This window comes from Brachyhypopomus gauderio, chromosome 2, assembly GCF_052324685.1.
Source record: "Brachyhypopomus gauderio isolate BG-103 chromosome 2, BGAUD_0.2, whole genome shotgun sequence".
In the NCBI taxonomy this organism is placed as follows: Eukaryota; Metazoa; Chordata; class Actinopteri; order Gymnotiformes; family Hypopomidae; genus Brachyhypopomus; species Brachyhypopomus gauderio.
This window is the reverse complement of record NC_135212.1, coordinates 48,237,724-48,263,808: the sequence shown is the minus strand read 5'-3', so window position 1 is coordinate 48,263,808 and position 26,085 is coordinate 48,237,724. Positions and strand designations below refer to the sequence as shown.

General features: G+C 45.5%; 1 protein-coding gene across 1 annotated transcript in view; it reads right to left on the bottom strand.

The window, feature by feature from the left end:
• The window catches only part of mrc2 (mannose receptor, C-type 2), a 36,155-nt gene that overhangs the window by 9,788 nt on the left and 282 nt on the right, over window positions 1-26,085 (bottom strand). The window contains exons 2-19 of the mRNA XM_076997186.1: window positions 25,751-25,959; window positions 17,256-17,693; window positions 14,744-14,917; window positions 14,368-14,532; window positions 13,980-14,093; window positions 13,557-13,700; window positions 12,902-13,093; window positions 12,268-12,422; window positions 9,932-10,036; window positions 4,566-4,681; window positions 4,297-4,445; window positions 3,827-4,047; window positions 3,462-3,604; window positions 3,153-3,240; window positions 2,705-2,834; window positions 2,426-2,458; window positions 431-594; window positions 92-260 (exon numbers count right to left, since the gene is read on the bottom strand). Coding sequence (XP_076853301.1) covers window positions 92-260; window positions 431-594; window positions 2,426-2,458; window positions 2,705-2,834; window positions 3,153-3,240; window positions 3,462-3,604; window positions 3,827-4,047; window positions 4,297-4,445; window positions 4,566-4,681; window positions 9,932-10,036; window positions 12,268-12,422; window positions 12,902-13,093; window positions 13,557-13,700; window positions 13,980-14,093; window positions 14,368-14,532; window positions 14,744-14,917; window positions 17,256-17,693; window positions 25,751-25,856 — 2,806 coding nt within the window. The 5' untranslated portion in view covers window positions 25,857-25,959. The remainder of the gene's footprint in view (window positions 1-91; window positions 261-430; window positions 595-2,425; window positions 2,459-2,704; window positions 2,835-3,152; window positions 3,241-3,461; window positions 3,605-3,826; window positions 4,048-4,296; window positions 4,446-4,565; window positions 4,682-9,931; window positions 10,037-12,267; window positions 12,423-12,901; window positions 13,094-13,556; window positions 13,701-13,979; window positions 14,094-14,367; window positions 14,533-14,743; window positions 14,918-17,255; window positions 17,694-25,750; window positions 25,960-26,085) is intronic.

The following is a 26,085-nucleotide window of genomic DNA, read 5'->3' as shown; positions in this document are numbered from 1 at the left end:
ATGTTTTTGCTGAGAGTGATAGAAAGAGAAAGAGAGAGAGAGAGGGAGAGAGAGAGAGAGGGAGGGAGAGGGAGAACATGCATTTTCGAACCTTTAGACCCAGATATGTGGACACACTTGCGGTCTCTAGTGATGGGACGAGGTTGTCCGGGCCCCCAGGACACATAGTTGAGCACAGAGTGATCGGACCACCTGAATCGTCCATCGTTCTCATACGTGTGCAGTCCAATCCACCACAGATCACTCTCTATCCTTGACATCTGAGGACATGCACAATCACATGCAGTCAGCTACACACACACACACAACAGAAGCAGAGCATTTTCTGCCGAATCAAACACAATGTCTGTCCGCTGTGAGTGGTCATGGTCATGGACATTATTAAATCAGAGATGGGTTAAATCATGTGTGTGTGAGTGTGTGTGTGTACCTTGCGCACGGTGCTTGCCAGGAACTGTTTCTCCCTGGCGGAGTGCACGGAGGCGAGAGAGGCGCGGAACCAGGAGCAGATACGCTGGGCCTGATCCCACGTGGAGCGGTGCTCAAACAACTTATACTGGGCCTCCTCGAAATCAACCCACTCCAGACCAGTGTCTGTACACACACACGCACACATGCACACACAGAGGTAAACATCTGGCATTATACTTGAGATGATAAAAATGCATACTGCCCTCAGTGTCGATGGGGTTTGTCTTTCATTAAAATGCAGTCAGCAGACTCTCCTTCATCAAGGGCTTGTGAGCACTTCACATGTAATATAACAAAGGGGTGAAGGGATTACGGCAACAAACAAACGTATCTGCATAACGAGCCAAACACACTGTGTCTTCAAAAGGGGATTTGCAGGTGTTGATTGGAAAGCCGCGCAAGGCGGTTCCAGGTAATGAGATTAGCCCCGCCTCCCTGTCCCAGGCATCACTGCTGTTAGCCACTTGTACTGACCAATCAGACTGTACGTTAATTTCACCCAGCAAAACAACAAACACTTGCTCTACAGGGACCACAGAAGCAGGACAAGAAACTCCCAGAAGGAAATACAGATTTTCAATCTTCAACAGCACAGTGGGGTCTCTCACAAATCCAGTGCCTTGCAAATGGATTAATCCCCTTAAACATGGATTACAAATGACACTTCCACAGCAAACCGATGTGATCTTAAGGTAGAACTTTTCAAGTTTTCAAAATTCAATATTCGTAAATAGATAAATGCATATGTAAAAACCTAGACTGTGAGGGCTGGCTCGGATGCCACGCCTTCTACCTCCACAAGAGGCACCCGAGTCAGTCCTAGACTGAATCGGCACGATCAGCAGTGATCAGCGCTGATCTGACAGTCTCTATGTTGCTCTCGCATTGTGAAGGTGTCTCACCACCTCTCTCGTCTCTACCTTGTCCCTTTTACTCGAGTGTCTTTCTCCTGCGCCGCTTCCTGGCCCATCTCAAGTTTTCCTCCAGCTATCTCTCTTCCTATCAGTTAGACTTTTATTTTTGGGAAGGGTTTTGTTTTGTTGCAGCGTTCGCCCTGCTGCCAGTCACTTCCCCTGGCGTCCTTAGTTTCGTTTTTCACGCGTTGAGTTTATTCCGCATTCTTCCGGTTGTCTGTTATTTCCCTCCCGTGTTTTATAATTTTCCACGTCCTTTTTTTCCCGCGTTCCGATTTTACGTTTGCCAGTGTGCATGTTTTCGTGTGCACAGAGTCTTTGAGTTTACTGTATCCTGTCTGCTTTAGACGGCACTTGGGTCTGCCTCTCTCTACATTTTCTGAGGCGGTGTGTGCCTGGTGTACACCCCGCGTTACATTGTGCTTGTGTACTATGAGCTCCATCAGACTAGAACCTGCTTTGATGCAGAACTCCGCCCATAGATCTACCAGCCTGCACGCTGGTTCACACTTGCTCTGTCATCACGACTGTCGCAGAACATTCACCTTTTTGATATTCACACCCTCTTGTTCACACCCTTCCATTTGTTCGAGCCGTCTGATAAGCGAAGCTTCTCCCAAGGTTACGCTTCTGGCAGACTGGAGAAGGTCGTTTCTCACCACTCCTTGTATTTTTACACTAACTGCTTGACCTTCAGTTTGAACAGGATGGCCAGAACCCACGGAGGAAGCCCCGCCCACACCCTGCTGCAGCCGCCGTCCTTCTCATGGGGGAGGGGCCAGTGTAGGGCTGGGCCACACAGAGCGAGTTTGTCCAACAACCTCCATGCTTGTCTCGTTTGACCAGAAAACCTTATCTCATTTTTTTTTATCACTCTGATGATTATCTGATGATTGTCTGATGACTTTCTGATTTTATTTTTTTGGCACATAATGGTTTCTTACATAAAATCAATATCAATTATTTTGTAGAGTATTTTCGAGATTCTGAGATGATACTAGAAAATGTTAGTAGATAAACTGATGTAGAATGTTACAAACCTTCGGTATTCTCAGGCTCTAATTCCATTTTCCCTAAAACAAACATAAGACAGAAATGTTTAGACTCAAATTAAGTGTATGAGTGTTTAATATAGTGTGTGTGTGTGTGTGTGTGTGTGTGTGTGTGTGTGTGTGTGTGTGTGTGTGTGTGTAGGAAGGCCGCTGGAATGACAGCCCCTGTAACTTCTCTTTGCCCTCCATATGTAAGAAGGCAGCTCAGAAGACAGATGGACAGGTCCAGGAGCATGGCTACAGACCTGTGTGTGTGTGTGTTACTACCTTTTGGTATTTTGCAAATCCAGTCAAGCTCAGAATCACACTCTGTCTTTAGCCAGTTCATAAAAGCCGGGTTAGCTGCTCCACAATGAGCTGAAGTATATGCACCCCTCCCAAAGTTCTCATATGACACCTGAGAGAGAGAGAGAGAGAGAGAGAGAGAGAGAGAGAGAGAGAGAGAAACAGACAGAAAAAGAAACAAAATGAGGCAGAGACAGAGAAAGACAGAATCAGAGAGAGAGAAGACAGAGAAAAATAGAAGAGACAGACAGAGAGAAAAAAGACAGATGGAAAATGAGAAAAAAACAGAAAGCATAAGAGAGAGAGAAACGTTTTCCATAATGAATTCTATTGTGACATTTTGCCGTTTGGCAACACTTGAATGAAGGATCTGAAGGAGGCGGAGCTTGAAGGTGAAGAGGCGGAGCAGGGATGTGTGTGAGCGCCTTACAGCAGACCCGTCACTCCAGGTCCAGCTGTCACTGCTCCGGCGGGACAGACCAATCCAGATCCAGTGTTGCTCGTGTTCCTCCTCCGCCCTGTGCACACAGCCAATCAGAGAGACACACCTGAGAATTCCATGAGTCACGAGCATATACATGAATCATATCATTTCATTTCAGTACCTAGAAATAAATGTTAAAGCTCTTTCAGCTTTACTAAATTAAAGGCTTTTGTAAAAAAGCAACATCTTCATCAAATCTGTTTTCTTGGTTCTGTTGTGATACACACACACACACACACACATCCCAAGGCTCACCCGAAGGTCTCATGGAGGATCTGAAAAACAAAGCTCTCCTCCTCTGGGCTGGTGAAGCTGACCAGCTCAGCACCGTGCTTCTGACAGAACACGTGTGCCTGAACCCACGTCAGCTTCTTCTCTAGCGCCCCCGCGTGGAAGACCTGCACACAGCACCCCAAGAACCCCACCGCCCACACAAACACATACACAACCCCCCACACAGTCAAGCACCCATACACACACACACACGTGTACATACACCCAGACAGTGATATGAGACACACACACATTGTATATACCAACAACAACTGCACAAATTTAAGGTCACACTAGAGGATCAGTCATTCAAATACTCTCTCTCACACACACACACACACACCCACCCTGTAGCAGTGTCGCAGGGTGCTGGAGGTCTTCCAGTCGGAGGGGCACACCCCGGTGAGGGAGGGCGTGGGCAGAGGGCTGGGAGGTACGAGGGAGGAGGTAGAGGAGCCCTTGTCCTGCTTGCAGATGTACTTGGAGCGCGCGCTCACACACTCCTTCACTTCCCACAGGCCTGTGGCGTGCCCCGTCACCATGGCCACACACCCTCCTCTTACAGGGGCTGGGGAGGGGTGTGAGAGCAGATCGTGGGCGTGAGTGGTGGGACGCCTGCAGTCTGGACCGAGCCGAGCGGCAGGGGAAGCTCAGTAGAGGGTTCATGCTGACGCCTCCTGTGTTCTAGCCACCGCCCCGTTGTGTTCAGATTGCTCCGTGATGTGGCTGCAGTCGCCAGTCCAGTGTTCGTTTTCTCTCATTTTTAATTAAGTGTTGAAGTGTGTGTGTGTGTGTGTGTGTGTGTGTGTGTGTATACCTGGCTGGTCTCGGTTCCAGTTGCTGAATGTCAGGGACTCTCCCGTAAGCCAGTGCAGAACCCCAGTACTGTTCTCATCATGCAGACCCAGCCAAAAACGATCTTCTGACCGGCCAAACACCAGGCTGTTCACAAATGCCTGCTCAAACCTACACACACACACACACACACACACACACACACACAGACGCACACATACACAAACAGGACATTCAGCACTCTTACCTAGTTAAAACTCCAGTGGTGATGCTGAGGGGAATTAGTGTTACCTGTTGCCGATAGTGGCTAAGGTGGAATTGTAGCCAACACAGACTCCCCTGGCTTCATTAAAGCTTAGTGACTCCTCACCAACCCAGAAACACGCTGCACTGTGCCACTTCCAGCCCTCCGGTGAAGAACCAAAGGAAGGAATGTAGAAAGAGAGAGAAGGAAAGCAAGAAACAGAGAAAAAGAAAGAAATATTTGTATGCCTGTGTAGTCATATCCTGAGAGTGAGAAAGACACATGAGCTCTTGACAGGAGGGTAAATAACCCCACAACCTTGAGCTGTTTGGTGGGAGTTTTGGCTGTGGAAGTGGGCATGGCCAGGGTGGGTGTGGCTGTGGGGTGGGAGTGGCCATAGGGGTGGGCTCAATAACTCCTAAAACCCAAACACTATGCCATACAAACTAGCTCAGAGATCATCTGGAAGAACAAAAACATGAGGAACTTCATTTAAGAGTAACTCAATATATATTCTTTCTTTTGACTGCATGTTGTTTGCAAATGAACTTTGAACTATTACAGCTGGATGCCAAACAGAAGGGTCACAGCAAGATCGTGAGGACCAAAACACAACCATAACAATGGCACTCTTAACAGATACACACACACACATTTATTTTCCTAATCTTAATGCATGTGTTAAAATTGTTTCATTTAGGAAATTAATATGATAGGAAGTGACAATGCTTTAAAAATAAAGAACAGAGGGAAAGGAGATAAGCAGAGAGAAGGAAAGAATGGAAGAAATAATAAAAGAGGAATAGATTTAGCAGATGTATGAAGATACTCACAACTTACGTGTGTGTGTGTGTGTGTGTGTGTGTGTGGTTTGGATGACCTCCTCAGCCTTCTGGAACACAGCGTGTGGTTGTGGGTTGTGAGGCTGAGAGTAGAGTGTGTGTGCGTGTGTGTGTGAGTGTGAGTGTGCGCGTGTGTGTGTGTGTGTGTGTGTGTGTGTGTGTGTGTGTGTGTGTGTGTGTGTGTGTGTGTGTGCTCGCGAGACGGCAATATTTACAATATGTCTTTGGCAGGTTTGTGCAGACTGAGTACATTTGGGGCTGTAACAGCATGACACAGCAGCTGCTGTGAAAAGACCCTTTATGTGAAAGAGAGTGTGGGAGAGAGAGAGAAGGACAGACAGAGAGAGAGAGAGAGAGAGAGAGGCTGGGAGAGATGGGGGGCGGGGGGAGGAGCATCTGGGGGAAACAGTTTGGGGCCACCATAACAAAAGATGGAGTACAGAAAAACTATGGAAACAAGGACAAGAGGAGGGACTACGATAGTGTACGATAGTGTAGGGATAAACTAAGATAGTGTACGATAGTGTAGGGATAAACTAAGATAGTGTACGATAGTGTAGTGATAAATTACGATAGTGTACGATAGTGTAGGGATAAACTACGATAGTGTAGTGATAAATTACGATAGTGTACGATAGTGTAGGGATAAACTAAGATAGTGTACGATAGTGTAGGGATAAACTACGATAGTGTACGATAGTGTAGTGATAAACTACGATAGTGTACGATAGTGTAGGGATAAACTACGATAGTGTACGATAGTGTAGGGATAAACTAAGATAGTGTACGATAGTGTAGGGATAAACTAAGATAGTGTACGATAGTGCAGGGATAAACTACGATAGTGTAGTGATAAACTACGATAGTGTACGACAGTGTAGTGATAAACTACGATAGTGTACGATAGTGTAGTGATAAATTACGATAGTGTACGATAGTGTAGGGATAAACTACGATAGTGTACGATAGTGTAGGGATAAACTACGATAGTGTAGTGATAAATTACGATAGTGTACGATAGTGTAGGGATAAACTAAGATAGTGTACGATAGTGCAGGGATAAACTACGATAGTGTACGATAGTGTAGGGATAAACTACGATAGTGTACGATAGTGTAGGGATAAACTACGATAGTGTACGATAGTGCAGGGATAAACTACGATAGTGTACGATAGTGTAGGGATAAACTAAGATAGTGTACGATAGTGCAGGGATAAACTACGATAGTGTACGATAGTGTAGGGATAAACTACGATAGTGTACGATAGTGTAGGGATAAACTACGATAGTGTACGATAGTGTAGGGATAAACTAAGATAGTGTACGATAGTGTAGGGATAAACTAAGATAGTGTACGATAGTGCAGGGATAAACTACGATAGTGTAGTGATAAACTACGATAGTGTACGACAGTGTAGTGATAAACTACGATAGTGTAGTGATAAATTACGATAGTGTACGATAGTGTAGGGATAAACTACGATAGTGTACGATAGTGTAGGGATAAACTACGATAGTGTACGATAGCGCAGGGATAAACTACGATAGTGTACGATAGCGCAGGGATAAACTACGATAGTGTACGATAGCGTAGTGATAAATTACGATAGTGTACGATAGTGTAGGGATAAACTACAATAGTGTAGGGATAAACTAAGATAGTGTACGATAGTGTAGGGATAAACTACGATAGTGTACGATAGTGTAGGGATAAACTACGATAGTGTAGTGATAAACTACGATAGTGTACGACAGTGTAGTCATAAACTACGATAGTGTACGATAGTGTAGTGATAAATTACAATAGTGTACGATAGTGTAGGGATAAACTACGATAGTCTATGATAGTGTAGGGATAAACTATGATAGTGTACGATAGTGTAGGGATAAACTAAGATAGTGTATGATAGTGTAGGGATAAACTAAGATAGTGTACGATAGTGTAGGGATAAATTACGATAGTGTAGGGATAAACTACGATAGTGTACGATAGTGTAGTGATAAACTACGATAGTGTACAATAGTGTAGTGATAAACTACGATAGTGTACGATAGTGTAGGGATAAACTAAGATAGTGTACGATAGTGCAAGGATAAACTACGATAGTGTAGTGATAAACTACGATAGTGTACGACAGTGTAGTGATAAACTACGATAGTGTAGTGATAAATTACGATAGTGTACGATAGTGTAGGGATAAACTACGATAGTGTACGATAGTGTAGGGATAAACCAAGATAGTGTACGATAGCGCAGGGATAAACTACGATAGTGTACGATAGCGCAGGGATAAACTACGATAGTGTACGATAGCGTAGTGATAAATTACGATAGTGTACGATAGTGTAGGGATAAACTACGATAGTGTAGGGATAAACTAAGATAGTGTACGATAGTGTAGGGATAAACTACGATAGTGTAGTGATAAACTACGATAGTGTACGACAGTGTAGTGATAAACTACGATAGTGTACGATAGTGTAGTGATAAATTACAATAGTGTACGATAGTGTAGGGATAAACTACGATAGTCTATGATAGTGTAGGGATAAACTATGATAGTGTACGATAGTGTAGGGATAAACTAAGATAGTGTACGATAGTGTAGGGATAAACTAAGATAGTGTACGATAGTGTAGGGATAAATTACGATAGTGTAGTGATAAACTACGATAGTGTACAATAGTGTAGTGATAAACTACGATAGTGTACGATAGTGTAGGGATAAACTAAGATAGTGTACGATAGTGTAGGGATAAACTACGATAGTGTACGATAGTGTAGTGATAAGCTACGATAGTGTAGGTATAAACTAAGATAGTGTACGATAGTGTAGGGATAAATTACGATAGTGTAGTGATAAACTACGATAGTGTACAATAGTGTAGTGATAAACTACGATAGTGTACGATAGTGTAGGGATAAACTAAGATAGTGTACGATAGTGCAGGGATAAACTACGATAGTGTAGTGATAAACTACGATAGTGTACGACAGTGTAGTGATAAACTACGATAGTGTAGTGATAAATTACGATAGTGTACGATAGTGTAGGGATAAACTACGATAGTGTACGATAGTGTAGGGATAAACCAAGATAGTGTACGATAGCGCAGGGATAAACTATGATAGTGTACGATAGCGCAGGGATAAACTACGATAGTGTACGATAGCGTAGTGATAAATTACGATAGTGTACGATAGTGTAGGGATAAACTACGATAGTGTAGGGATAAACTAAGATAGTGTACGATAGTGTAGGGATAAACTACGATAGTGTAGTGATAAACTACGATAGTGTACGACAGTGTAGTGATAAATTACAATAGTGTACGATAGTGTAGGGATAAACTACGATAGTCTATGATAGTGTAGGGATAAACTATGATAGTGTACGATAGTGTAGGGATAAACTAAGATAGTGTACGATAGTGTAGGGATAAACTAAGATAGTGTACGATAGTGTAGGGATAAACTAAGATAGTGTACAATAGTGTAGTGATAAACTACGATAGTGTACGATAGTGTAGGGATAAACTAAGATAGTGTACGATAGTGTAGGGATAAACTACGATAGTGTACGATAGTGTAGTGATAAGCTACGATAGTGTAGGTATAAACTAAGATAGTGTACGATAGTGCAGGGATAAACTACGATAGTATACGATAGTGTAGTGATAAATTACGATAGTGTAGGGATAAACTAAGATAGTGTATGATAGTGTAGGGATAAACTACGATAGTGTACGATAGTGTACGATAGTGTAGGGATAAACTACGATAGTGTACGATAGTGTAGTGATAAGCTACGATAGTGTAGGTATAAACTAAGATAGTGTACGATAGTGTAGGGATAAACTACGATAGTGTAGTGATAAGCTACGATAGTGTAGGGATAAACTAAGATAGTGTACGATAGTGTAGGGATAAACTACGATAGTATACGATAGTGTAGTGATAAATTACGATAGTGTAGGGATAAACTAAGATAGTGTATGATAGTGTAGGGATAAACTACGATAGTGTACGATAGTGTGCGATAGTGTAGGGATAAACTACGATAGTGTACAATAGTGTAGTGATAAGCTACGATAGTGTAGGTATAAACTAAGATAGTGTACGATAGTGCAGGGATAAACTACGATAGTGTAGTGATAAACTACGATAGTGCACGACAGTGTAGTGATAAACTACGATAGTGTACGACAGTGTAGTGATAAACTACGATAGTGTACGATAGTGTAGGGATAAACTACGATAGTGTACGATAGCGTAGGGATAAACTACGATAGTGTATGATAGTGTAGTGATAAACTACGATAGTGTATGATAGTGTAGGGATAAACTAAGATAGTGTAGGGATAAAGTACGATAGTGTACGATAGTGTAGTGATAAACTACGATAGTGTATGACAGTGTAGGGATAAACTACGATAGTGTACGATAGTGTAGGGATAAACCGACGGCTGGTTTAGGGTGGTGTAAGGATTTGGAGGTAGTGTAGAGTTTTAGAAATGGGTGGCCTAAGGATTAATAATGTAGTAAATTATTATGGGTGGTGTACGTTACCGGTCTGCAGCCATGCTCCTGGACCTGTCCATCTGTCTTCTGAGCTGCCTTCTTACATATGGAGGGCAAAGAGAAGTTACAGGGGCTGTCATTCCAGCGGCCTTCCTACACACACACACACACACACAGAATGTTGCAGTGTCATTTCAGACCTTTTGAAATGAATTTATACATTTTTGCAACTGCTTTCAGTTCACCCCCTCTAGTCTCCTTCCACAGCCCTGGTACAGTTGAGCGGTCAGTGGAGGAGGGTATGGCTCGAGAAAAAAGACCACCTCCCCGTGGCTGCTTGTGCATGGCTGCCTGGCCATGGCATAAACGCGTTCCTGATATCGCGCATGCTCGTTTGTGTGCAAAACAATGGCCGACGCCAGCGTTTAGTGCAAGTTGAAATACCTCGTTTTTGTACACAAACGAATCTTACATTCTAGTCTTGTATTGGCAGTGAATATGTTCATAAAGTTACTTTGTGGAAAGGAAAACTTTTAAGAATAGCCTGTTAAGTTATCTGCATTGTAAACTTCGCATGGGAACAATGTACATCCTAAATTCTGCAATGTGTGATACTGTGAAAGTAAATAGATAATAACAGTGGAAGGAGATGTATATTAATTTAATTAATTTAGTAATGCTGCTTGATCATTTATATATATAACTACTATCAGTCTGCTTGTCTCATCTAATTTTAATTTTAATAAAATAAAATAAATAAAATAAAAATTTCGTCTATAATGGGTTAACCTATTATAGTTGTGTAATATTTTACTGTTTGGACAGAAGCCTGGCATTATGAGGACGAGCAAAGTGATGTAATGGACCCTTTCGTGTTTGGCTTTGAATCTGTGCAAGACATGCACCATTTTATGGCAGAGGTGCTTGACAACTTGTGAATACCAATCAAAAAAAATATATATATATATATATATATATATATATATATAATACAATTTTAAGCTTCTCATTTATTACTTTTATTTTGAAATTCCTATCAAATTACGCGATACTATAACGGAACTTCACCAGCGCGGTGCAGCCAGGATGAGAGAGCCATGGTGAGAGAGTCTCCCAGTCTCGCGCCGTATACTATTGGGTCAGTGTGGCCTGGGCAGCCCTAAGGCCCTGAGCGACTGTAGGATGCCCCACCAACCTGGCCCCCGTCCCCCACACAGAGGGGCTCCTGACCGCTACCCCACAGAGGGGCTCCTGACTGCTACCCCGCTCTGGAGCCCAGGACTCTGCTCACTCAAACCCCCGACATGCGCTGCTACAGCCAATGGGGAGGAGTTTTCTCTGCACTAAGCCATAAATTATCAGAACCGGTGGAACTGGAGCACCGGCCAGCCTGACCTTAATTTTGCTCTTCCCGTGGTGGGTTTTTGATTTGATGAGCTTGGTCCTGCTGGAGACAGACAGGTTTCTAGGGCAATCCATTTATTTTCTGACAAATTAAGTCCATTAACAAATTGCTACCACTTGTTGAGGCAGTACATTTGCCTGGGCAGATTTCAGGCTCCCATTCACAGAACGTGAGGGCTTTTAATTTGATGTCTTTATATGTATTTTATGTTGGCTACATTTTCAAATGTGTTTTGGATATTATGTTGTAATTTAGATTAGCATGAAATTACCTATAAAACTCAACTAACCTATGAGCAATTCAGTGTAAAGTGACCAAATGAATTTTGGTGATGATGTTTGGAGAAGTGGATGGGCCACTCTATAAAATTAGTCTCTGTTAAACACATCATTCATACTTAGCCCTTGTAATCACAGTACTTTAAGTTAGTCTTTAGTAAATGCATCATTCTAACTTAGTCCTTGGTACACAGTTTTTATGTCAGTGGTCTTCCATTCAAAACTGCAGTTAGGCAGTTAGGAGAATTGACTACTGATTTCTACTGACCACTTCAGATCTGGCTGTGAAGTGTCTTCACCATCCATCAAACACAGCATTTACACAATTATGAGCTAATGTTTCATTACCCTAAAGTGATCACTGCTAGAACATTTTAAGCATTTTTGTCTCAAACTGACCCCTAATTCCATTTTTTAAAGAAACTTGGGCTTTGGCTATTTTGTATCATACGATGCACATGATACAAATTAGACTAAGTACATGACACAAATTAGACTAAGTACATGACACGTTACCAAGGTCTGCACCCCAAACGAATCCATTAAGGCCGAGTGGAGACACAAAGTGATCCTGAGCTGGGAAAAGTAGTTCTCTATTCCACGAGTAATTTAGTCTCTCATGCCACCTCATTGTATCATCATGAGACCTGGAATAAAACCTGCAGGTCCAGCCACCCAGACGCTGAGGAGGAAACACTCACGGGGCCCCACATGGTGACACAGTCCTCCTGGGTGTTCAGGAAGTTGTTGGGCTCGAAGGGGTGCCAGAAGGTGAAGATGACTGGGGTGCGGTCCGTCCACTCGAAGTTCATCTGCATGGCGGTGTCATGAAGCCCCAACCACAACTCGTCTACCTCTGAGAGACAATGTAGAGAGAGCCACAGACTGAATGCATGTATGCATGTGTATTTATTATTTACCTTTACATTTTTACATTTTTATGGCATTTGGCAGACGCCCTTATCCAGAGCAACTTACATTGTTATCTCATTTTTTATTCAAGTGAGCAGTTGGGGTTAGGTGCCTTGCTCAGGGGCACCTCAGTCATGACCTCAGGTCTGGGAATCAAACCCACGACCCTTCGGTCACAAGACCCGTTCCCTAACCGCCAGGCCACGACTGCCCACTCTTTACCTCTTTTTACAACTTGATCACAGCAGTAATTTTTTTAGCTTTTTATTTAGCTCCATGTTGGGACAGGAAATGACAAAAATTTTGACATTTTGGAGACATTAAAAATTCAGGTTTTATTTGAGAAAGTTAAAACATGCCACTGTTTTCCTTTGGATATCTGTGGAAAAATTGAGGGCTAAGTTTAGGGGTTTGTGTGTGTACCTCTTTTCATGCGCACAGTAATAAACTCCAGCTCGGGCAGTGTGTGAATACTGGCTAAGTGGGCGTCCATCTTCTGGCAGGTCTTCTCCGCGGTGCTCCAGTCCAGCTTGTCAGAGTTCAGGCGGTAGCAGCCGGCCTGGAAGTTCTGCCAGCCCACATCACACTGGTACCGTTCCTCATCCGCCCACGAATCTGACACACACAGCCAGAGCAAATATGCTCAGATATGCGTAGACACACACAGACACATGCACGGACATGTACGGACACGCACACTAAGACACAGACACACGTATGGACATGCACACACAGACACATCTACTGACACGCACACAGACACGCACACAGACACATGTACGGACGTGCACAGACACACAGACACATGAACGGACACGCACAGACACACAGACACATGAACAGACACGCACAGACACATGTTGCACTGCAAACTCTGCCCAGGGATTTAGAAGGTTTTAGTACGAAACTGCTGGGCTCTTCTCTGCTGAATCATGAACCACAGAAACATTCTCTCTCTCTCTCTCTCTCTCTCTCTCTCTCTCTCTCTCTCTCTCTCTCTCTCTCTCTCACACACACACACACACACACAGAGGCACACTGAGGCACACTGAGGCACATTCAGCCCCCCCAGTGCCACCTGTGGTGAAGGGGTCAAGTGTGGCGTTGGGTCTTTTCTTGCAGATGTAGGGCAGGGCCACAGAGCAGTCACGGTTCTGCCAGCGCCCTGAGCTCTCTGTACGGATCACCCCGCAGTTCTGGTCCTCCTCGTGGTTTGGCTGATCTACACACACACACACACACACGAACACAAACGCACACACGTATAAGGAAATAATCACACACATGCTATTACATGAACCTAATCACTCCGGTCTTATACAGACAGTAAATACAACTAGTCACACAGCTGAAAAGACCCAGGAGACACAAACACGCTGAGTCAGATCAAACATTTAAGATCACTTAAATGTGAACCGGTGACTGAAGCCATTGTTTCCCTGGGAAGACATTAAAGAGCGTGCGTTGTAAAAGGTGTGGCCTGGGGAGTGGCTTGCCTCACCTGTCTCCCAGTTGAGGTATTTCAGAGGGGCAGAGTCAGCCCACTGCCAGCCTCCATTAAGGTCCAGATCATTCAGACCCATCCACAGGGTGGCGCTATAACCAGTGAGAAAACCTGAAGATCAAACACACATAAGTAAACAAACGTTGGGCCCTCTGCAAACATGTTCATTCAACAACTAATGCATAAAACACACACACACCCCACTGTGCCCAGCAGCACTGCCACAGTGCCCTTAAGACCGGTCTTCCTATAGCTCATTCTTCATTCCTCCCTCTTAAGCACTCATTTTCCACTTGAACACTATATTATATGCCCTAGTTCCTACATATTTCATCATCATCATCATCCTCATCACTGTGTCTGTCTCTTTCTCTTGCTCTCTTACCATTGATGTAACTCTGCTCCTCCACTTTGCTGATGCTAAGGAGGTCTGCCCCCTGCTGTTGGCAGCTGGTACGAGCTTCGTTCCACGACAGGGTGGCCTGGAAATTAAACTGGTAGCAATTGTCCATCAGAGAATGTGTGTCCCAGAACGTCTCGCAGTCTCCACCTGCGTACAGAGAGAGAGAGAGAGAGAGAGAGAGAGAGAGAGAGAGAGAGAGAGAGAGAGAGAGAGAGAGAGAGAGAGAGAGAGAGAGAGAGAGAGAGAGAGAGAGAGAGATCAGCGGACTTAAAACTGCACGGAAGCCAGTGAACGTCGATGATATATTTGAATCATTCCAGCGTGATGGATGTGAGCTGGGCGGAGGAGGCAGACGTACTCTTGATGGGACAGAAGCCCCAGCGTTCGTCCTTGCCGTAGTCGTGGGTGGTGGCACACCACAGATGGCCGTCCTCCCTGCCCACGTCCGTGCAGCTGTGGAACCACTGGCCGTCATACAGGAAGGGCAGGTAGCAGGGACGTCCGTGGGAATTGCCCTGGATGGTGTAGATCTCTGCGTGGGGAGGGGTCACAGAGAAAGATGAATCCTGCCTTCCTGTTCTTGTTCGACCTCGCCACGAGCACTTTCAGAAGTGGCCAAGAAACACTTCGTCCGCTGTTCATATAGCAACAATGTGCGATCGTTATTACCCGCATGCGACCGGGATGGATCAGAAAGGGCGTTTAAAGAAATCGTGACTGTGATGATGTGGTATGTTTTTTGTTTTGGTCTGTTCAGTTGTAAGTGGGGCACGTCCTGTGCCAGAGTGTTGAGTGGCGTGGTGTCTGGAGTGTGGGGGAGTGTCACCCCCCCTGAGCAGCCTCACGGTGGGGAAGGTGCCCCCCTCCTCATCTTCCTCCTCCTCCTCTTCCTCCCTCACTCCTCCTGTCTCGCTGACTCCTGCTCTTTACTCACTTCTGACTGAGGTTAATCTCCACAGACAAACAGAATGCTGGGAGGTTTCCATAGTAACAGCCACATTCCGACAGAAGAGCAACAGGGAGAAAGAGTGAGAGACAGAAGGAACAAAGAGAGAGAACAAAAGAGAGAGAGAGAGTGAGAGACAGAGAGAACGAGCCAGAGAGAGAGAGGGAGAGAGAGAGAGAACAAGTGAATGAGAGGGAGAGTGAGCCAGAGAGAGAGAGAGAGAGAGAGAGAGAGAGAGAGAGAGAGAAAGACATGATGGATTCAGAGAGGGAACTAGAGACAGTGAGACAGATAGAGGGAGAGAGGGAGAGAGAGAGAGAACAGGTGAATGAGAGGGAGAGTGAGCCAGAGAGAGAGAGAGAGAGAGAGAGAGAGGGAGAGAGAGAGAGAAGTGGAGAAAGGTATACATCAAAGAAACTAAGACTGAGTGAAAATGTTAGCAAGAGAGGGAGGGAGAGAGGGGCATTTTCATAGCACTTCCACTGACTGTCACAGTACTGGGAAAAAAAACTTCACAGTGCGTGTGTATGTACACACACACACACACACACACACACACACACACACACACACACACACACACACACACACACACACACACACACACACACACACACACACACACACACACACACACACACACAAAAATGGTCAGCTAGACACACAGACACTCTCCAAGTGACTAACAGTAGTGGCATGTCCTCTTTGGGTCTGAGTACACTCCATTTTAGTTGCTGTAGCGGAGAGAAGGAGGGAGAAGTGAGAGAGGAGAGAGGAGAGAGAGAGGGAGAAAGAGGAGAGAGGGGAGGAACAAGGGGGCAGATGGGGGTACTGTGTGTGGGTGGCCCCTGCCCCCCCAGGGGGACCTTTCCCCACTAAATGATGAAACACAGCAGACCTCAAACTTTCACAGGTCCCATGAAAACAGTGGCAGCCATCACTGGTCACCTCGACACCCTGGGACACAGTCTACACGCTCTGCCTGGACCTTCAGTAAGCCAGACGTTGTTATGTTTCTTCTTTCTGTGTCGTAGATGTCATAATGAAATTCTAATATTGTAGCATGCGATGAGCAGCAACACCAAGATGCTAAAGACGTCATGGTGGTTCTGTACCAGATGGTATTATAAAAGTACTAATGGTAATCAGAATGATCAAAGTAATGAATACTGGTGTATAATGTGTTGAGTTACATGAAAGATGGCTAATGCTGAATAAACAGTTAACACAGTAAACAGTAACACAGCAAATATCATGACTGTATACTTTGCAACTCAGTATTATTAGATGTATGGGTGGTTTCTCACTCACTTTAATCTGATTTGCTTGTTTTTCTTAAGACCATGTGACCATTTTTCATTTTAAATTTTGCAGGGAAAAACTGGCTATGCAACACTCACCCTGTGTTTTTTTTTTAACCAAAATGCTGGGATTATAACAGCTGCTGAATTAACAAAGACAAGAATATTGTAGCATACAATTAAAGTAATTTTTTACATTTATTTTGGGGTTACATGACAATTGTGTAGATAAGGACTACACAAAACAACCATGCATAGAGCGTGCGTGACGCATAGAGCAGACGAGAGCTCTGAACTCAGGCAGGACAGTCCAGCTGTCAGACAGGGCCCCTCTACTGTTTACACACTATCTAGACTGTTCACCGGCAGACCCTCGGGCATAGAGCCAATGACCCGCATTCTGTTCCCCTCAACTACAAATCCACGTGCACGATGCTGATCCTGGCCCAGAGAAGCCCAGATGTACCCTGTTCTGAGACCGGGACCAAACACTCTTCTACAAACACCGTTACAATACTCCCCCTCCCTCAACATCTCCTCTCTTTGTGATTCCACCTTCACAGCAAATTCAGTCGAGTATTGCGGGTCACGTGCAGGGACAGAACGTGTGGCATGTGCCTTACCGCGGTACGTCTGGGCACACAGGTCCTGCTCGTCCCTGTACAGCCTCCACTGCAAGCTTTCGGGCGGAGGTCTGAGGCGCAGCGACTGCACGGCCGAGCCGTTGCCGTCGGCCGCCGGCATCTTTGGGTCGGGCAGGTACATGTTGAGGGTCTCCAGGAACTTGCTGCAGCTCCACGTCCAGCGGACCCGTGGAGGCTCCCAGTCGCAGCGGAACATGCCCAGCAGAGACCTGTCCGCCGGGGCGCTCACGTTGCCCGTGGTGATGCCCAGGCAGAGGGAGGAGCCGATGTTGAAGAGGCGGTTCCGGGTGACCCACTTCCAGAGCTGGGCGTCTCCCTCACAGGATGGGGACAGGTACAGCACATGGTCTCGCACCCCGAGACAGCCCTGGGCCCCCTCGTGAAAAAACGCAAACGTGTCTGTGTCAGCCCTGTGTGCTAAAAGAGAGATAAAGAAAAATAAACAGTTACCAAGTCATAGAAGGGTAAAGGACGTCATTAAGGAGCTCATCATTAGCACAGCAATGGAAAACCAATGGAAAAGCATCAATGCTATGTGGAAAAAGGAACATAATGGATATCTATAATGAATGGACACAGACTCATTCTTCAAAAATCATTATGTGAACGCTGTGTGGAAAAAGTAATATAATCAATATCAGTTCTAAATGGATATGGATCCCACCTAAATGTTTAAAATGGCAAATTTCCACAAATGGAAACTACCTAAAAACTCCAGCTAATTCTGTACCCTGCAATAGTAATCAATCTTTTCAACTTCAACACATTCATCTGGATTAAAAATGATAATCTGACAGTTCATCCACAGGGTTGCCAACTCTCACGCATTGAGCGTGAGACACACACATTTGACCGTTTTCACACGCTCTCACGCCACACTTCCGATATCTCACGCCGAAAAAAAAAATCTAGTTTATTTACCTCTGATCCACATGTATGATTCAATGAGTTACTAGTTCTCTCTGGCGCCAACCACTGGCGAGCGATCTATCGCGATATAATACTTAATTTGTATCCATTTTACACCTCGCCCAGTAAGAACTTATGTTCGCCACCCCCCCATCAACAATTTACACTCGCCACCCCATCCAGGTTCAAATCTCACTCCAAGTGATCTTGAAAAGTTGGCAACCCTGCATCCAACATTAATGTTACAAACAAATCTGCCTCCAACGTCAGTCAAATGACAAAATGTATTATATGTAAGCACAGATTGAAATTAAGTAAAATAACCAAAAAAAAGGTGCTTGCATATTTAAACAGCTAGCAGTGTTCTATTGCTGCAATAACAGCTATAAGTCTGTTCCTGTATTTTGCACTATTCCTCCATCCTTTTAACTATATGTTCAGCCTTCTTCCTCTAAAGAAAAGGATGACACGATACTACCACCACCACGCTTCACTACTGGGGTGGTGTTTACTGAGGAAAGGACAGGTTTTCACTCCACATTTGTACTTCATCCAGTGTTTTGGCCCAAACCTCTGGGTTTCTGCCTCATTTATCCCACATTCTGGGTCAACTGCAGTAATGTGTTTTTCCATCAGTAGTTGCTTCTTTCCAGCCAACCTGCCACGGCCTCGCACGCAGACGTCCGCATGCACCCTCACGCTCAGCCACTGACGTCCGCTGCTCCTTCACACTGCCTGTTGGGTCTCCTCTGAGAAGGACCTCCCACGCCCCCTGCTCCGACGTGGAGCTGATAACTGGACTTGTCAAGGCAGGGCTCCTGCAGTCTGATGTGTTTATTTCTGCACGGTTGATCCAACAGTGTTCACTGGGATATCAATACACTTGGATATTATTTTGTAGACTGTGCATGTCTTTATCTGTAATTTCTGTAGAATCCTTTAGGCTTTTCGGTTTCACAGATTTTCTTCTGATTCACTGTTTATCCATCCATCCATTTACATCCGCTTATCCAGGTCCGGGTTGTGGGGGTCAGTAGTTTAAGCAAGGATATTCGGTATATCGATTAGATATTTGTTACATTTTCATATTTTCATGTTACATATTTACTTGAGAAAGCACCAGTCAGCACATGCCAAAACACAGACTGCTCTTAGTTTGCTTCAGTTGAAAATCTACTCTTCTGCTACTTTCTGATAATTTGGACAGATTATCCGAGAGGTGAAATGAGTTTAGTTGAAGGACATATTTATGTGTGCACCGTGGTGTGTGGTTGGTTGCTTTATAAAAACCACTGTGCTGTGACCTTATGGGACCTTCTCACAGAGGATGATGGGATTAGATTCACAGTTATGGAACTATATTCACGTCTCACACTGACTTAATGTTTTACTGCTTGTTGGTTTGGCTTTACAACACATACCTCGAGCTGCAAAATATGTAATCTACACAATTGTAAGAAACAGCAGTTTAAACAAATTATAACACTGGCGTTTAAAAAAGGGACATGTGAGAATGGAGTGAATGGTGTGGATCTGGGCTGTGCGGGGTCTGGGCTGTGCGGGTCTGGGCTGTGCGGGTCTGGGCTGTGCGGGTCTGGGCTGTGCGGGTCTGGGCTGTGAGGGTCTGGGCTGTGAGGGTCTGGGCTGTGCGGGTCTGGGCTGTGAGGGTCTGGGCTGTGCGGGTCTGGGCTGTGAGGGTCTGGGCTGTGAGGGTCTGGGCTGTGAGGGTCTGGGGCTGTGCGGGTCTGGCTGTGCGGGTCTGGGCTGTGAGGGTCTGGGCTGTGCGGGTCTGGGCTGTGCGGGTCTGGGCTGTGCGGGGTCTGGGCTGTGAGGGTCTGGGCTGTGTGGGTCTGGGCTGTGTGGGTCTGGGCTGTGAGGGTCTGGGCTGTGAGGATCTGGGCTGTGAGGGTCTGGGCTGTGCGGGGTCTGGGCTGTGCGGGTCTGGGCTGTGAGGGTCTGGGCTGTGAGGGTCTGGGCTGTGAGGGTCTGGGCTGTGAGGGTCTGGGCTGTGTGGGTCTGGGCTGTGAGGGTCTGGGCTGTGTGGGTCGTGGGGCTGTGAGGGTCTGGGCTGTGTGGGTCTGGGCTGTGAGGGTCTGGGCTGGACTACGGCCACTGCCAGAGGCATGGGACGAGAGAGAGGAATGCTGGGAGCCAAAAGCCTGCAGCTCTCCCCAAAGCTAACGGTTTCCTTTCATCCCCTCTCTCCTGCCCCCCCCCCCCTCTCTCCTGCCCCCCCCCTCTCTCCTGCCCCCCCCCCCTCTCTCCTGCCCCCCCCCCCCCTCTCTCCTCCCCCCCTCCCTCTCCTGCCCCCCCCCTCTCTCCTGCCCCCCCCCTCTCTCCTCCCCCCCCTCTCTCCTGCCCCCCCCTCTCTCCCTGCCCCCCCCCTCTCTCCTGCCCCCCCCCTCTCTCCTGCCCCCCCCTCTCTCCTCCCCCCCCCTCTCTCCTGCCCCCCCCTCTCTCCTGCCCCCCCCCTCTCTCCTGCCCCCCCCTCTCTCCTGCCCCCCCCCCTCTCTCCTGCCCCCCCCCTCTCTCCTCCCCCCCTCTACTGCCTGGAAGGAGAGGGCAGGGGAGGGTGTGAAGTTACAACCACAGAAACACCAGGAGTGTGAGAGACAAAGAGAGGGAAAATTATATGGAAAGCAACTGAGAAATGTTGTTCCTTCAAAAAAAACAAAACAAAACAAAACAAAAAAGAAATAATCAAAAAGCAAAAGCCGAGAGAGTATAGTAAGTCTGGGAGAGGGGAGAGAGAGAGAGAGAGAAGAGAGAGAGAGAGAGGGGAGAGAGAGAGAGAGAGGGGAGAGAGAGAGAGAGAGAGAGAGAGAGAGAGAGAGAGGGGGAGAGAGAGAGACAGGGAAGAGAGAGGAGAGAGAGAGAGAGGAGAGAGAGAGAGAGAGAGAGAGAGAGAGAGAGAGAGAGAGAGGGAAGAGAGGGGAGAGAGAGAGAGAGAGAGAGAGGGAAGAGAGGGGGAAGAGAGGGGAGAGAGAGAGAGAGGGAAGAGAGGGGAGAGAGAGAGAGAGGGAAGAGAGGGGAGAGAGAGGGAGAGGGAGAGAGGGGAGAGAGAGAGAGAGGGAGAGAGGGGGAGAGAGAGAGACAGGGAAGAGAGGGGAGCTCCATTGCCAAAACCACACAGAGCCCCGAGCTTGAAGAACACAGAGAGGAGAAAAGCTTCAGCTCTCACAGAAAGTAGACAGAGGGAATTAAACTCTCTCTCATTAAGAAGACGGGGACTTAAACTCTCTCAGAGACTAGACGGATGAACTTCAGCTCTCTCAGAGACTAGACTGAGTCTCACACTTTAGCTCCAGCAGCAGGAAACGATCTACCAAAATCTACCACACACCTACGCAAAAAACCCTCAAAGCAAATGTTTTACAGTAACTGCAACTCAAATGAAAATGTAACAACTGTCTAATCACACACAAAAGCAAGCCAAACTTACATACATAACTATATATCTGACTCCAACACACACACACACACACACACACACAGAGATACATAACTATATATCTGACTCCAACACACACACACAGATCTGCATCATCATCGTGAACTACATACCACAGCTAACAATAACAGTGATGAAGATGATGACATGATTGAAAATGTTCCTCCGTAAAGCAGAAATTCGAGACAATGAAGCGTAGGGATGGGACCACAAGGCCCCAGTGAGGACCGGATATCTCCAGCCTCCCTCTCTGACTGGGAGTAACTGGTGTGGTCAGACTGGGGTCTGCTCACCCAGAGTCAGGAGCACACAATAGGCTGGGTGATCTGCCTGAAGGGGCGAAACCGTAACTGCATATGTGTGTGTGTGTGTGTGTGTGTGTTTTTGGGTGCGTATTTGTGTGGCTGTGTGTGGTTTGTGTGTATGCAATTCAGGGATTGTAATTAGATTTAATTGTTGGCCTCCTCTGTTTGTATTGTTTTCTGGTGTAGTTAAGAAAGGGCCAGCAGTTGATATGCAGTGGGTCCATGTTCTGCTGACTTAAGGGCACGATAACTAGCTCACTAAGCCATGGCCAGGACGAGCCTTCACATTTTCACGTTTTCTTTTGTTAAACTGGAATGACATTTGCACAAGGCAATTGATTGTGTTTTTTCAAGAAGTTGGGACCACGCAGGAGAGGGATGAATGTTGGGTTTGCAGCCTCTTTCACCCTCTGAATCGAACCTTTTAAACACTCATCAGACAAGCTGTCAGGTGGAAGTCAAGCGGACTTTGATTACATCACCGTGGGAGGAATATACATTGTTACAGAGGGGAGCTTCAGGAGACACACGGTAGTCTCTGTCATTTCAAAGGGTTTCTGTTTTTTTCCTGGTGCCGCTGAGTGGCGGGATGTCACACACGGATGTTTCGCAATTCACCCCCGAATGTGTTAATTGCATCATGCTGAATTCCTGCTTAGTATTGATAAAATGAAACATTTGAAAGAAATGCAAACTGTTAGATGATGAAACCACAGTGCAAGTGTCTACCTCAGTTCAGAGCTTTCTTGCTTTGGTGAGCTCTCCTGCCTTTTGGCAGACCAGAGGAAACAGAATTGGGCTATTCAGAACACTGTTATTTATTTACAACACAAGATTAGCAATTTGCCACCATGTGCTATACACAGAACTGGTTTGGTTACTGTGCCATATCAAAACATCTTAGATATGATCCTGGTATGGACAGGATTGAAGGAATTTACAGCTGTTAATACTTGATACTATAGGACATTGCACATAACATGTAAATGAAACACATCTCTTTGTAACCTGATTGGATAGTTGGATACAGTTCAATAGATACCCCCCCCCCCTAAATTGACCCAGGTCACTGACAGGACAAGCTGGCTGCATCCTTTCAGCTACATCCTTTCAGCTACATCTCGGACTGATTGGGTGCCCATATGAATCACTATCTAGCGAATTCACTTACATAATTTTGCTTTTGGCACCAGTGCACCTAACTGTGGGAATCTATTCATGAACTGCATCGCTGGTTCGCAGGAAGAGCTCAGAGCCATCCTGATTACACCGTAATCTTCACACATCTGCTGTGTGAAGAAGGGTGCGGGACAGGCTCAAGGGTCCTGCATGCCAGGGCCACGTCTGGCCCTGCAGTGTGTGAGCGAACAGGAAGCTGCTGTGTGTGGTCATGCTAGCTGCCCCCCTGGGTCCCAAAGCCCCCCTCGTGTTCACGTTTACAGAGGGGTCAGCAGTCTGTTTGCTAAATCAGCGTTGTTGCTTTGATAACTGACCATATGTCTGAAACATACCAGCGACTGATGACGAAGGTGATTTGGGTGTAACACACTGTGATTACCAGAGTCTTTACATAACCTCATTACATAACTTCCATCAGGGGTCTCACTAAAGTCATTTTAATCACTGATTTGTCTTCTGAAATGAGCAACCCCTAAACATCAGTCAGATATTCATGCCTAAAGCATTAGCTCTACACCTTATTCTGATCATTCCAAACTGCCCTTAATACTTATTTCATCCTCATGGAGTCTGACATCAACAGTAAAATGCAAGAACAAAGCCAACAGCTGGAAGTGGGAACTTTTACCTTTTACCTTTATACCTGCTCCATAAGAACCAGCTGGAAGTCCAATGCCTACAGAACTCTACAGGCCTGGAATCAAAATGTGAACTACAATGTATAGTCTCTGACATACGAAGCCATCATCTGTGGGCATTACTAAAATAAACCAGAATCACAAACCAGAATCACAAATCAAAGTTCTTGCTAGTAAAAAGTGCACACTAACCCTTTGTGCAAAATCAAGGCAATCATGAGTCGTTTTGATTTGATGGTCGTACCTTTCAATGTGATACATCAGTGAAAGGGACTTGAAAGCTTGATTAACAATAAGCAATAAGCAATTAACAATAAGCAAGTCTTGACTTGAAGGTAAACACCAGCATGTAAGTCCTACTGGCTGTCATTGTTAGTACATTCATTTATTATAGCAGATAATAAGGAATCTGCACATGTAGCAAGACAACCAAGTACCAGTTAGCCTGTGAGGTCCAGCAGCTCAGCAGAAGAATGAGAACCTTAAGTCATCCTTTATAGTCTGGTCTTCCCGTGTTCAGATTTCAGGGCTACTAGCTCAGTGACAGTTTTATTATGACAGATGTTTGTGTTTTTTAGAGGATGGGGATTGTGGGGGACAGACAAGGGGCACAGGACCTGGTAGAGGACAGTAAAGGATTTATATAGTTCATCCTTTTGTTCCGCAAACACTGAATCCAACATGCAGGAAATTACGCCCGCTGTTTATTACTCCTCTCTCTCTATCTTGGTGAGTGAATGTTAATGGTGAACCAGTTACCCCCGCAGTGTGGGACTGAGTCCATGGTGTTACAGGCACACGCATATCAGACTGTTTCGGGAGAATAATCCCCTCACATCTGACATTATTTACACTGATCATCAGTGTCCTCAACTCCACTTGAGTCATTATTCAAAATAGACATGAATATTTCAATTACAAGTTATTTTTACATTTTGTAGGGTTTAGACGAGGTGACTGATGTTTTAATACATTTAATACATATTCTGGGAGGTGACAGCTTTTTAAACCAATGCTGATATTTTAATTATCCTATAGGCAACCTCAAGCAAACATTCCTATTAACATAAACTAATAGTTACAGTATTAATATGAATGGAAACCGTATTAAAATAGACCAGGATTATGCTCTGGCTGAGATTGAACTTTATCGTTTGAACAACAAAGTTCCACTTTTTTAACCCAATTTAGATAAAGCTGTTAAAATTGTCTTTGGCAAAATGGCAGTGTTTTTATATCTTTTAATGTTTCTCTCTGTTACTGAAATTTAATTCAGCTGACTCAGTGAGGACTATTTCCAAACATGCGTTAAAAATGTTTTCATTTTGTCGCTTGAGACTGTTGAAACTACAAACACTACTAAAAACTACAAACCTCACTAGACCCGAGACAACAGCGAATTACTGTGTCCATTTCTGCAAGACAAATTCGCTTCGCATTCTTTCGTTCCACGTTTAGGAGAAGTGAATAGGTCTGAGCTGTTGACACAACGGTGCAAAACGTTCAACCCAGGCTGTCTAGGGAAGTTCCTACATAGAAAATAGTACTAAACGTTGGCAATTAAACACCGGGACTGTGTACTATTACTAATACGCCGGAAGTTTAGATCACCGATCGCATAATACGAAGAAGTTGATTAAAGCTAAAAAATAAGTACAAAGAAGTAAAATTCCTGCAAAAGTGATGTCTATAACAAAACATAGCCTACCTGCCTCGCAAAGTCTAGGCTATATTAAAATATTAAAACCGACAGATGTCCCATCCCCCCCAACACCCCTCCTTTCTGCCACATCTGGTTCCACTCAAAGTTTTGGACTTTCGTGGCATTCCTTCGCATCGGTGAAGCCAGACATCCTACACAAACTGGACTGCAACTTCAACCAAACGTCCCAAACCACAAACCAGTTCAATAAACCGGAACCTTGCGGGTCATCGTTGTGCTCAGATCAGAGACGTTCCGCATTATTAGTTAATTTAACAGTACCGTCTTACCTGTAAGGCCAGTCTTCAGTTCCAGACTCAAGACCAATAAATATAAAGTGCGCAGGTGAACGAGGGGACGGGTCCAGGCGTGCGGCGGGTCTGTGCGGCGCCGCATGTCCGCTGGTTCCGAGAGCTGCACTAAAGAAGAGAGGAACTTTTCTCCTGTGGACCTGGGAGTGGAGAGGCGCGCAGCCGGTGCGTGTGAGGGCGAGGAGACCCTGTGTGTGGAGAGATGTTGTCTGATCTGTCCGTGTGCAGCTGCACCGAGACCCTGCGCCGCCACCAGCGCTCACACACACGCAGCTCCGGCCAAGTCAAGGCGGAGATCGCCGTTTGAATGACAA